The sequence below is a fragment of the Danio aesculapii genome, chromosome 6 (assembly GCF_903798145.1).
Source record: "Danio aesculapii chromosome 6, fDanAes4.1, whole genome shotgun sequence".
NCBI classification, from domain to species: domain Eukaryota; kingdom Metazoa; phylum Chordata; class Actinopteri; order Cypriniformes; family Danionidae; genus Danio; species Danio aesculapii.
In genome coordinates, this window is record NC_079440.1 from 60,142,849 (window position 1) to 60,157,608 (window position 14,760).

General features: G+C 36.4%; 1 protein-coding gene across 1 annotated transcript in view; it reads left to right on the forward strand.

Moving 5' to 3' along the window:
* Positions 1 to 1,199: 1,199 nt before the first annotated feature.
* The window catches only part of necab3 (N-terminal EF-hand calcium binding protein 3), a 102,152-nt gene continuing 88,591 nt past the window's right edge, over positions 1,200 to 14,760 (forward strand). Inside the window, exon 1 of the mRNA XM_056460637.1 lies at positions 1,200 to 1,442. Within this exon, the coding sequence (XP_056316612.1) occupies positions 1,314 to 1,442 (129 nt within the window). The 5' untranslated portion in view covers positions 1,200 to 1,313. The remainder of the gene's footprint in view (positions 1,443 to 14,760) is intronic.

A 14,760-nucleotide genomic window follows, 5' to 3' on the forward strand; every position in this document is an offset into this window, starting at 1 on the left:
TACATAACATGAGAGTAAATATCAGAATATGCAATGGTAATAGCCTATTAGAATATAGAATATTAATTATTTAATTCATTCATTCATTAGTTCGTTCATTCAATCATTTCTATTTTAAAATATAATTTAAAAAATGATAAATATATAATTATAAATAAATAGATTTGTTCAAGCAAAGGCGAGTCAGAGGAGTGATGTACATTGAACTACTGCTGGACCAATCAGCATCCGAGGAGGTGGACAAACGCGCGAGAACTTCCTATGTCTGTGCCTGAATCATCTATGCGACTCGGTTTGGCTCGGATTCGAATCGTAAAGCTGACCAAATGCTGACCAAACTCACTACACAAGTGATCCCAATTGAATAATGTAAACATATTCTTAAACACCCCATGAACAAAATATGAATGTGATTTTAGTAGCCTACATACATTGTTAAACCATACTACAGTTTTACTGTATATAGTATTTATAACCCTTTTAACAATTGCTACTAGAAATTATAATTATTAAAAAAGAAAACGCGTAAACCTGTTTCGATCCAAAACAATAGTGTGCTTTTATATAGCCTAGCCTATATATAGCCTATTTTATTATATTTTTATTATTATTTCTTTTTATTCAGTGTTTTTGTCCTGTCTCTTTCACTATGCAAATGCATTCTGTCATGAAAAAGAATCCTTGTATGCTATTTATTAATTAAAAATAAATATTTATTAATATTTATGTATTAGCTATCCATGCGACATAACACTTAACAACTGCTAAACAACTGCTTTTTAACATTTCTAAATCAACAGATTATAGACTTTTTATTAGTATTAATGCATTAAGTATATATACAATGCCAGGGCTGTACATTAAAAAGATTTGAAGATTCATATGTAAGTACATAGACTCAATAATGAAGTCAATACAATCAATACGCAGTAATGAACTAATTAGCGAATATAATTAGTGAATATAATACCAATATTAGTAACGTAAGCTTTGTTTTACAACTTCTTATATAGTTCAAAAAGCCAAAATGTACTTATTCATACAGTAAAAACAAATGACAGCACTCTATCGTTTATGAGACTCCTTCAAATCGGTTCGTCCGAGTTGTTCAAAGGAATCGGTTGAATCAAAAGAGCGACTCGTTGGCGTTCACAAGTATTCCTCAGCATCATCATTTTCAGTATCATTCGCCCAGAAGACCAGCACCGGACTGCAGTTCGCAAACCAGCTCCAATTCTCAAGATTTACACATTTATCTGTGTCATCCACTGTTCATTCTTCTGTCTGAAATCCCGAATTTCAGCTCGTTGAAGATGTTGGCGTGCGCTGAAATGATCACGATGTGTCTCCAGTCGGCGAAGCGCGAGCATCTTCGCTCCAAACAGCATCAAATGCAGCATCAGATGCTGGATTCGGTTCACGGACTGTCCATCTTTCACGATGTAAGTAGCCAAACATTCGGTCTATAAACCCATCAATAGGTCACCATGCAAACATTCACCTTGAGCAGCAAGAACATCGGTTATTGTGTCACTTCTGAATGTAGGACACACGCAAACATAGAGATTGAGATTGTTTGTGCTTTGTATAATCTTAAAATAGGTAATTGTATTAATCATTGAGTGTTTGATAGCCTGAATAAATAATGCAATGTACATGTAAGCATTTGTTATTATTTTAAAGCACAAATAATCAATTTCCTATTGTCTTATCTTTAGTCTTTAGATGGCTGGGTTGTGTTACAGTATATATAGCTCATTTGCATATTTAAACATAGGCCTGACAGATATATTATAGATCAACATGTAAATATAACTAACATTAATAATAATTATAAATTAGTATATAAAGTGAATCTCTCAAATAACCTTAATAGTTAATTATGCTTCATAATTTTGATGCATATAATTAAATAATTGGAGCAGCTTCTGGTGAATCATTTTTCTAAACTGCAATGTAAAAGCGTTGGGTATTGTATTGTTTGCATGTTTGATTCTTATGCTCATACACCATGCATGATATCATATTATTGATATGCTTGAAAGTATTGCATTTAGTCCATATGATGCAACATTTAAAGCAGAATGGATCTTTTTTTCCAGAATTTAAAAATATAATCAAGGGTATGACTGACATTGCGTTGCAGTTACAGTGCTCAGCATAATTGAGTACAGACTATTTTGAAATTGAATATTTTCCTCCATTTCTCAGTGAATATAGGCAATGTATTTCGGTGCATTTAAACCACAGATGTATTAAACAGATATATTTATTAAAATAATATTTTAGTCACCAAACGTATTCAGAAATTGATAGATAATACAATTAAATTCAAGCAAAATATTGCAAAAAAAAAATTACAACCTACAAAATTTCAACTAAATCTTTAAAATTTTAGTTTTTCTTGATTTTTCCTCTTTTTTAAATTTGTATTTAAATATTTTTCTATTATATATATATATATAATACTATAATAGATATGAATATGTCACCAATATGTCACCAAACATATTCAGAAATTGAAAGATAATACAATTAAATTCAAGCAAATATTGCAAAAAAAAAAAATCAATTACAACCTACAAAATTTAACAAATATTTACAAACTTTTATTTATTTATTTATTTTTTTGCTTCTTCTGATTTTTCCTCTTTTTAAATTTGTATTTAATATTTTTCTATAACATATATAATATAATAACATATATATTTGTCTGTACTAGTTTTTGCTGCGTTAACGTAAGTTATTTTGTTAGATAAGTTCCAGATTTGGCTTCAGTATTGACTAATCTAATGCATATGCACAAATATAATATTGTACAGCTTCCTATTAAAAATATGAATTTAAAAGAGAGATTAATGAGGGGTGTACTTATATATGCTGAGCACTGTATCTTCGCAGTTGGTTTGTACAAAAAAGGAAGAGGAAACACATTTAATAATTATAATGCACCTCCGTTTGCTGATGACCAAAAAGGTAAATGCCAGAAAAAAATAACCCATGCTAGAACCTTAATTTCTCTGAAAAATACAGATTTTAAATATATTTTTAAATGTTAAGTATATATATATATATATATATATATTAAAAAAACATTTTAGATGTTTAAATTCACAACCCAAATTGTGAAATATTAATATTTAAAGCGGCCGTTTGCTATGTTTGTTTGCATTACATGTTTTTTTCTCTGTTAATATATTATAAATATATATATTTTTATTCTTCTGGTCATCAGTGTCACATGTTCCTTCAGAAATCACACTAATGTGCTCATTTTATGCTCAAACACTTTATTATTATCGTTGTTGAAAACAGTTCATTTTTAGTGGAACCATTGATCTCTAGATTATTTTATGTACAGCATTCATTTGAAATACAGTGCTCAGCATAATTGAGTACAGACTATTTTGATAATGAATACTTTCCTCCATTTCTCAGTGAATATAGGCAATGTATTTTGGTGTATTTAAACAAAACAGATGTATTAAACAGATATATTTATTAAAATCATATTTTAGTCACTAAACATATTCAGAAATTGAAAGATAATACAATTAAATTCAAGCTAAATAAAATTACAACCTACAAAATTTCAACTAAATCTTTCAATTTTTTTGCTTCTCTTGATTTTTCCTCTTTTTAAATTTGTATTTAAATATTTTTCTTTAACATATAAATTTGTCTGTACTAGTTTTTGGAGCGTTATCGTAAGTTATTTTGTTAGATAAGCTCCAGATTTGGCTTCAGTAATCTATTGTATATGCACAAATATAATATTGTACAGCTTCCTATTAAAAATATGAATTTAAAAGAGAGATTTATGAGGGGTGTACTTATATATGCTGAGCACTGTATATAGATGCCTTCGCAGTTGGTTTGTACAAAAGCGGAACAGGAAACACATTTAATAATTATAATGCACTACCGTTTGCTGATGACCAAAAAAGGTAAATGCCAGAAAAAAATAACCCATGCTAGAACTGTAATTTCTCTGAAAAATACAGATTTTAAATATATTTTTAAATGTTAAGTATATATATTGTCAGGGTTGAAATTCAAGCAAAATATAGCAATATATATGTATTTATTTTCTTGCTTCTCTTGATTTTTCCTCTTTTTTTATATTTTTCTATAATATAAATTTGTCTTTACTAGTTTTTGCAGCGTTATCTTAAGTTATTTTGTTAGATAAGCTCCAGATTTGGTTTCAGTACTGAGTAATCTAATGTATATGCACAAATATAATATTGTAGAGCTTAAAAATATGAATTTAAAAGAGAGAATTGTGAGCGGTGTACTTATATATGCTGAGCACTGTTGCAGTTTTCCTGCATGTCTTGTCTTAAAAGGTAATATATTGTATGTGTTGTAGATGTAGAATCCGTTTACCTGCTTTGGCACGTTTAGGGTTGTGTGCTCTTGTGTTAGTGACAGATAAGAAGTTGCAGATGTTCTCTCAGCAGGGTTAAATAAGCCGTCATAGAGGGGGTCTGACAACAGAGGCGATGTGTGTGTGTGTTTGTGTGCGCGTGCTTGCCTGTAAAGTCAACCTGAAATCCAAAAATGCATGCTCCTGGTTTTATTTTGCTTGATTCATCCGTGCAGCTTTTCATCCGTGCATCAAGAAGGTCGCTGGTTTGAGTCCCGGCTGGGTCAGTTGGCGTTTCTGTGTGGAGTTTGCATGTTCTCCCCATGTTGGCGTGGGTTTCCCCCACAGTCCAAACACATGCGCTATAGGGGAATTGATGAACTAAATTGGCCGTAGTGTATGAGTGTGTGTGAATGTGAGAGTGTATGGGTGTTTCCCAGTACTGGGTTGCGGCTGGAAAGGCATCTGCTGCATAAAACATACGCTGGATCAGTTGGTGGTTCATTTCGCTGTGGTGTCCCTTGATAAATAAGGCAGAAGGAAATTAAATGATATTGGTTTTTACAAATTTAAGTGGATTGAATATAAAACAGGGTGTCACGGTGGTGCAGGGGGCAGCACAGTGGGATAAGTTGACGATTCATTCCGCTGGGGCGACCTCCGAATAATGAAGGGACTATACCGAAGGAAAATGAATGAATGAATTATTGAACATAAAACAATTAAGTTGTTCACAAAATAATTGTGTTGTTTGAACAAACAGAAAACATAATATTTTTAGTGAATAGCCAAATATTTAAACTCATTGGTTGTTGTACACTGTAAAATATACTGCCTTTGAAAAAACTTAATGGATTAAACATAAAACAATTAAGTTGTCTAAAACAAAACCCTAAACTTAAGAATTGTGTTGATGCAACTCATTTTAAATAAGTAGTTTTTTCTGTCAAAAGTCATTTTTTGAGTGTGGATTATGCGTGCTTTCTCCAATCTTTGCCAAGCAACAGCAGAGATAATGGAGGTTATGGCAATAATATCAAATAATGATTGGGATAAATGGAAATGCTCTGGAGGGTGAAATTGATCTGCCAATGCAATCTACATTCACATCTGACTCCATTCTGTTATAAATCTCCCACTGCACTGCTTTTCTTAGGTCTTGTTTGTAGTCCAAACAGCTAAATATTCTTAAATCAAGAAGCATTTTCTAGACAAGCAAAAATATGGCTTTGTTTTAAGAAACAGTGTGTCAAAATTAAGTGAGTTTTCCTTAAAAGCCAATGGAGTAATCTTATGCTAAAATGAAAAACAAGATTATTTTTCTGATGCCATTCGCAGATTATTTAGTGTTTTAAAGGGCACCTATGGTGAAAAATCTACTTTTCAAGCTGTTTGGACAGACATACGTGCATGTATGGTGTATAGACCGTCATATTGGGCTGATATAAGCACACCCAGTCCTTTTTTTTTTTCAATTTAACAACATAAAAACGGTGGACCAATTGGAGCGTTTTTGAGATCGACCGCAACTTTACATAGGAGTGCGGTCCCCCCGCCCACCAATATTGATTGACAGCTGCATGTATTAACATGTCTCCGTAATAACACATACAATCATATCAACAAGACAGGACTTGCGCAATGCAACCGGGAATAAAAGGTCTGTTCAGTTCGCTAGGATCATCAATCATCATCAGACATGATCAAGAGTGAGTTTTACAAGTTTAAAATGCTTTATAACAGAGCATGTGTGTAATGAATTACAGAGATTTACTTCAGATTCACTTCATCAGCACAGCCGCATGTCAGAACATTTATATATGTGTGTGTGAACTTTGTTGCAACTCCACAACAAATGCATCAAATACTCATTGGTAAGGTTCTTACTGTAGTATTTCTCACACATGTTACGTGAGATCTGCTTCCTTCTTGTCTGTCTGTTGTCTGGGGCAGCAGAGGACGGAGGCGCACTGATAGGCACATGGAAACAGTGGGCGTGAAGGACTAGCCTTAAAGGCACAGTTCACAAAAACCTGATGGTCAAAGCTATAACATAGAAACTTCTGAAAGGTATAATAAATAATCTGATGGGTGTTTTGAGCTGAAACTTTACAGACACAATCTGGAGACACAAAAGACTTATATTAAATCTGAAAAAAGGGGTAACCTAGGTGCCCTTTAAGGGAAAACACACTAAATTTAGACACATTAATTCTTAAAACAAGACAATATTCTGAAGAAATCTAGAAAATGCTTCTTGATTTAGGAATTGTTTGATATTTGGACTAGAAACAAGACAAAAAAGTCTAAGTAAGAAAAGCATTTTTGGGGAGTGTTCATAATCCAATCAATTCCAGATGGATGAAATAATGCCCTGACCTACATTTTTCTTAAATATTTGCTCTAACACAATGAGTTGCAGACTTTTAATGTTGATTTTATATGTGCAGCTTCAGATTTTCAAGCACTTCTATAATGTGTAAATTACCAGCTCAGCGTGCGCATTTTAGGAGATACAAAAAAATTCAAAGTATTGTTTCTGTCTTAAGCCTTCATCCTTTAGCAGGCGCTCGGGGAAGAAAAGTTGTGTGTCTTTGATCATGGCAGCAATTACAGAGAAGTTTTCTGGCAGTTCTGATGGGCGTCGTGATTAATGCTGCTCGGAAGAATTCAATCTGTTCCCAGCATGTGATTCTGTCTTATATTTTTCGTTGTTTCATCAAAAAAGAAGATTGCACATGTGGCTTTTTTGTGCCTTGCAATTCAGATCATGCTGAAAGATCTCTTTTTATGGATTTATCGTCACTATGTAGAATTATGCATGAAATTAAAAGCATTTTTATATCATTTTTCAGCACAGTACATCACCAAACTTGAGTTTTATGCTCAGCGGTTAGCACTGTGGCCTCACAGCAAGTAGGTCACTGGTTTGAGTTTGAGTTTGAGTAGTTGCCGCTGTGGCGACTCCTGATAAATAAGGGACTAAGCCAAAGGAAAATGAACGAATGAGGGTGGTTGAGTGTCATAGATGAAAAGTGAAGATGGTTGGGGAGTCACGGAAGAAAGTGAAGAGCCATGTGAGGAGGGGGATCGGTAAAATGGGGTGCCTGATCAGATTTCAGAGGTGCTGGATCCGGATGTGGCTTGTTCTGGCACAAATTAAGCCCTGACTATACACTACAGGTCGTTGAATGTTTGATGCTGATTGGATAATGAGCATTCTAAAGTGTACAATTATTTTCAGATTAATGCACAGCTAAAGCAGTTTGAGTTGGCTAATTTATTTAAGTCAGACTACACTGAAAAAAAGTGTTGCATGCAAAACTGTTGCAAACAATTTATTTGGGTTGAATTTAAACAAACAAAATAAATGTAATAATGTTCAACTTAATTTGTTTGTTTAAATTCAGCCCAAATAAATTGTTTAAAACCACTTAACGTAAAAAAATTGAGTAAATCCAAGAAATCAACTTTGAATAATTTTTTTTTCATTCAGTTGCGAATTTGCGTTGATGTGACTTTCACTTTCATTAAAAAAAGCACCTTATGTCCACCTTTTTTTTGCTGCCGCTATCCTCGCTTGTTCAATTCAATTCAATTAAATTCAATTCACCTTTATTTGTATAGCGCTTAAACAATGTAGATTGTGTCAAAGCAGCTTCACATAAAAGGTCATAGTAAATAGGAACAGTGTAGTTCAGTTTGTAGTGTTTAAGTTCAGTTCAGTTGAGCTCAGTTCAGTGTGGTTTAATAATCACTACTGAGAGTCCAAATACTGAAGAGCAAATCCAACGATGCGCAGCTCTACAGATCCCGAACCATGCAAGCCAGTGGCGACAGCGGAGAGGGAAAAAAAACTTCACTAATTGGCGAAAGTGAAGAAAAAAAACCTTGAGAGAAACCAGACTCAGTTGGGCACGGCCATTTTATTTCTCCGCTGGCCAAACGTCTCGTGCAGAGCTGCAGTCTCAGTGGCGGAGGCTGGAAGCTGGCCTCAGCGAAGACTCGTCTGTCTCTGGAGCGTCACAGGAATCAGACTCATGTTCTCCACTCTTCCATGACCATCACAGTAGTTGTTCAGGATTCGGCCAGGTCCAGGATATGGAAACCAAGATGCAAGATGCAAAACCTGTGTAGAAGCCCGCTAAGTGGTGCACTAAGTGTATGCTTTACTGAACAGATAGGTCTTTAATCTAGTTTTGAATTGGGAGACTGTGTCTGAGCCTCTGACATTATCAGGAAGGCTATTCCAGAGTTTAGGAGCTATAAATGAGAAGGCTCGACCTCCTTTACTCGACTTTGCTATTCTAGGTACTACCAGAAGCCCTGAGTTTTGAGACCTTAAAGAGCGAGTTGGATTGTAGCGAGACAGAAGATTGGTTAGATAAACAGGAGCTAGATTATTTAAAGCTTTATATGTAAGAAGCAATATTTTAAATTCAATACGAAACTTAACAGGCAGCCAGTGTAAGGAGGATAAAATTGGGGTGATGTGATCAAATTTTCTAGACCTGGTAAGAACTCTGGCAGCTGCATTTTGTACTAGCTGAAGTTTATTAATAGAGGATGCTGGGCAGCCAGCAAACAGAGCATTACAGTAGTCCAGCCTAGAAGTCATAAAAGCATGGACTAGCTTTTCTGCATTTGAGATGGATAGCATACTTCATAACTTAACGATATTTCTCAGATGAAAGAACACATTAGTATATATATATTGTGTCACCCAACACATCTTATTCCTGTACGGGAAAAAAAAACAATGCTTTTGGCGCTGCTTGTATCTGAAGGCAGCCACAGCCTCTCACATGATAGCAGGGAAAGGCACAGCCAATCAAAATGTCTAATGCATTTTGGGGGCGGGAGGACTCGAGGAGAGAACATAATTTAACCTGCGTGTCTATTTTAATGTTGACAGCGCGATTTTTATATATATATATATATATATATATATATATATATATATATATATATATATATATATATATATATATATATATATATATATATATATTTTAAAGTGGATTAAATTATTGGGGACATTTCTGTGGTCGGTGGATAACACTTCCGTCCAACCTAAATCTGTCTTCTCGCTGCTGTTATCAGTCTCACATTATTTTTGTTCCTTTTCTAAAAGTCTTGATAACACCATCATGGACTTTTTCTTTCATTATTTCAGCAAATAGGATTGTAAAAAAAAGAAAAGTGTTGTACTCTCCCATTCACTGCGCTCTAAGTTGACTTCAGCTCTGACTTCTGCTGCTGAGAAACACACAAATATGAAAAGGGCCACACGAAATGCATCGTCAATGCTGAAACGATATACATTGTACAGCCCTACTCAAATAAGCACAATATCAGTTGAGTCACGCTTTATAAATAGGCCTGACAGCATCTTAGTTAATCCAAATCTCTTTCTCCTTCAGAGCCCACGGTTCAGAATCAGCGCACAAGAGCTTCAAACGCCGGCCGGGGGAATTATAAGTAGCTGTTTGCTCTTCTCATGTCAGACGGCTTTAGACATTTTCCAAGATACGGACTCGGGAAAGATGATTAGCAATTATCGCCTCGGGGAGCGAATAAATACCTCCCACAAACACAACCTCTGTCCGCTGCATTGCAGGAAAGCACGTTTTAACACTCGAGACTCACAGTCTGTTTCAAATGCAAGTCTTAATGTGTTCGTTAGCATGTAGAGTTGAAGTTATTAGCCCTCCTGTTAAATTTAAAGTCTTTCAAATATTTTCCCCCAATTCTGTTTGACTGAGATTTTTTTCATCACATTTCTAAACTTAATAGATTTAATAAGTAATTGCTGTTATTTTAAAGCATACGATAGACAAAAATCACATCAGAACACAACAGAACTAATAATTTAACTGGTCTCTTATATATTTACCATGATGACAGCACATAATATTTGACTGGATATTTTTTAAGATACTAGTATTAAGCTTAAAGGGACATTTAAAGGCTTAACTACAGTGTAAAAAGAAATGTTATTTTACAGGTAATTGTCTGTATTTTTCATTATACAGTGAAATAGCTGTTGTTTTACAGATATGTTCTGTAAGAAAAAAATCTAACATTAAATTTACAGTTACTGCTTGTATTTTGGTATTTTGGTATCTGTTTTTTAAAGGAAATGTTCTGTATTCAGAGAGTAACACGTCATTTTACATTAATATTCGACAGCACTACCTACTGCGCCACTGTGTCACCATTTTACATTAATATTTACAGATTATTTCTGTAAAAATAAGGAAATAAAAATTCAGTGAATGTAATTTAATGTTGATGATTAACACAACACTTTAGCTATTGGAAGTTTGTCAATCAAGTTTAAAGTCCCCCTCCCCACAGAAATGGAACTGTCCAACCCGGCACGTTGCACTGATGAGCGCTGTTTATTACTGGAGTTCGCTGCTGCTCTGAAAACCAATCCAAAAGTGCTGGCCAGCGGACTATTCTGATTTGCTGGTCAAGGACATCAGTAATAAAATGTATGCACAATCTAAATAAAACAGATTTTAATATGAATTTCAGCAAACAAAGACCCTTAATGTGTTTATTCCTTTATTAAGACTTTTAGGGTAATGTGTATATTCAGCGTTTCATTTAGGGAAACTCCTAAGGGTAATAAGTGATATCTCTTAACTTTAATAGTAAACCTATATAAAATGCTGCACCTCCCTCCTCCAGTTTCAATGACTTCTGGGACTTCTAGCGTGAGTTTGGTGCTCAAGTCTGCATCGGTGCGTCCTCAATATCAAAAACACATCCGGGAAGTTTCACGCGTCCTCTGTTCTTGCAGTCTTGAGTATTGGAACTGAACTTCGGCAGATGATGATGACGTTACACGAGAACATGAGGACGCAAGACCGCTAAAGAATGCGTATTGAGAAACAGCGTACGACTCATGGAGTGAATCATTCATTTGCGCATGCGCACATTTGTGCAGGTGGAGCTTGCGCGCTATACCTTGGAGTGGTCTGTTGTGGCCTCAAACCATATCAATATGAAAGATATTGGACAAATCCCACATCGCATTGGGGAATCATGTCGATATATCTCCAGAACTCGATATACCGCCCAGCCTGTAGACCAGGGATGGGGAAACTCGATCCTGGAGGGCTGGTGTCCCTGCATAGTTTTGCACCAACCCTAATTAAACACACCTGCTTGTAGCTTTCTAGTGATCTTGAAGACACTAATTAGGGTGTTCAGGTGTGTTTGATTAGTGTTGGAGCAAAACTCTGCAGGGACACCGGCCCTCGAGAATCGAGTTTACCCATGCCTGCTGTAGACAATCGAAAATATTGCTTAAGGGGGCTAATAATATTGACCTTAAAATGGTTAAAAAAAATCAAAAACTGCTTTTATTCTAGCTGAAATAAAACAAATAAGACTTTCTCCAGGAGAAAAAAATATTATAGGAAATACTGTGAATCTGTTAAACATCATTTGAGAAATAATTGAGAAATAAAACCAAAGGAGAGCTAATAATTTTGATTTCAACTGTGTATCGCAGACAACTTAAAAATCACAATGCAAGTTTTTCGCAACCCTATGCGAATGGTTTGTTCCCTTTCTAGTGAACGAAGTCAGTAGGACCCGTGTCTCCCCACTGGCTCAACACCTGCCAGAAAGCCATTGGAAACGATCCCTCCACAGGAAGCTCAAATGACCTTTAAAGGACATTGTTAATGATGCATTATCCTACACTTATCTTTTGGCAGTGCACTATTGCACATCTGGCTTATACACACTGTATTGTGTTCACGTGAAGCTGAAGAATCAACAGACATGCAACCTGCTCTTCATCAACTGAGCGTGTGTTTCACCTTTTAAGCTCTTTCCTGGTGTCGTTTTGCTTCAGATTAATCTGCTTTAAAGGGATTAGTCAGCGCTGGTTTCAATGCATGTGGCTTTCTGCCAAATGCACGCAGTGCTTGAATTCAGCTATTGGTTTTAGTTGATGCCATTCGTCTGAATGACGTTTTCCTTTTGCAGGCCTGTTAGCGGTTTCAATGTTCGCATTTTTAATGAGATTGTGAAACTTTGAGACACACACATACATGCACGCGCACAAACACAGTCACTATGAGTCTGTATGCATTCAGGTTTAACGTAATGTACTGTGTATTTATATGGCACATTTTTTGTGTATGGCCATACCACGGTGGCCGGGAAGTGCAAAACAACATTACAAAGTGTGAAACACTTTTACAAAGCTCAAGACAAATTTACATTATAGAAAACCCTTTTACCTATCATAAGACACAATTACAGAGGGAATACGATTTTACCAAGGACGAAACAAATTTACATTTCAGAAAAACAAGTTAACAAGTCGCAAAACACTTTTACTAGTCCCGAAACACATTTACAATGACAGATTCCTTATGGAAAGGGATTGTACCACACACCGGAAGTGACGCGGAATGTACCACACACTGGAAAATATCAGCTCGTGTCTGACTTTGTAGAAACAGGTTAACACGAGTCCAAAGGCACAGGTTAAGATGAGTCTACAACTATAAAAATCATGGTTTGAACAACTGCGATAAAACATCATTTTGCCATTTAGAGCTATTCTGAGAAAATATCAGCGTGAGAGTGTGTAGAAACATGTAAACGCGAGAACATGTAAACAAGTTAACACGAGTCCACTAACAAAGCACAACATATGTTGACTGATAAAAATATCTAAACCAACCTCAACATGTAGACCTGGATAGCTCAGTTAGATAGCTCGATTGCAACCCAGGCTCATTCTGAGAACGGAGTCCCGGGGACGTTTCTGGAGACCGCGAAATACGTCCCGGGAGGTATGTATTTTTGCAGTTTTTGTTTTTGCGAGTCTGCTGGAGGCCGCTGTCGAACGACCTTCCGTCTGTCTGCCTGGACGACAGAATGATTGACCGTGCGACGGGGCAATCGGCTGACCCACCCTCCTCCATCCCTAAACCCAACCAACGTCGATTCACAAAAGCCGTCCAGAAAAAGAAAAGCCCTCGTTTGATTTTTACCATGTTTTGGGATTTTGACCACATTCTCACCCTGTGACGAACTTGTTCGCTTAATTTTTGGGATTTTGTTTTTGTTTTCTTACCTGATTTCTGGAACCGCTCTTCCCCGGACTCGAACCCGGTCGTTGCCATCGTGGTCAGCCCCTCTCTGCGCCTCGAGTCTGCCAGAGTACACGAAGAGCTAACCGGACAAACTGGTTGCAGCGGGAAAGCCCTCCACACGGAGGCGAGCGGCTGGCCGGCAAGCGCCGAAAGGAACGGCGTCACACCGCCCCGCAGCATTCGCTTAAAAAAATGAAATGCAGCCGTACATACCCCCGGCTACATATTTCGCAGTCTCCAGAAACGTCCACGGGACTACATTCTCAGAATGAGCCTGGGTTGCTTGATTGACAATGAACCTTGACTTGGGTTCAAATCCCGTTGATGACATGTCAATTATAATTATTTCTTTACATTAATTTTGGTTATATACTGTTCTGCCACACAAATATTCAAATCAATAATGTTTACAATGAATCGGACACCAAGTAATGAGAATATTTATTTGGTATAGGCATGTTTTATTGCTGTGAAAAAGTGACGAATCTGCCAATCTGCAAACGTGAATAGTTTACATCTGAAAAGGGTCACCAGTTAACCAGTTAAACTGTAACACCGGCATTGTTCAGTTTACCTTTAAGAGTCCTCATGCAGATGTTTACATCGTGTAGACTTGACATCATGTCCATGATTACAGCGTACGAGTGGCCCTCGTTAAAATATTGAACACAGTGATGCTGTATGTCTGGTGTCTCCGTCTGGTCCGCGTCCTTTATAAACTCCAAACACCGACCACACTTGAAGCAAAACCGCATTAAGCTGCTGATGTGTTTGCCACAAAACAGGCAAAACAACCCTCGACCGCAGTCCATGTTCGGTCACCATAAACTATATTAACACCATGTACTCCACAACAGGAATTTACTGTGCTCACCACCAACGACAACAAGGCCTTTCACCGCGTCACCTCCAATGTGTGGTACATTCCCTTTAGGTAAAGAATCTGTCATTAGAAATGTGTTTCTGGACTAGTAAAAGTGTTTTGCGTCTTGTTAATTGTTTTTCTGAAATGTAAATTTGTTTCGTTCTTGGTAAAATCGTTTTTCCTATGTAATTGTGTCTTATGATAGGTAAAAATGTTTTCTAAAGTGTAAATTTGTCTTGAGCTTTGTAAAAGGGTGTCACACTTTGTAATGTTGTTTTGCACTTCCCGTCCACCATACCATACACCTCACAATCATTGGGGGGGGGTCTCTCCACACCACCACCAATGTGCATCATCCCCTTAAACGATGCGATGGCAGCCACAAGACAACGGCG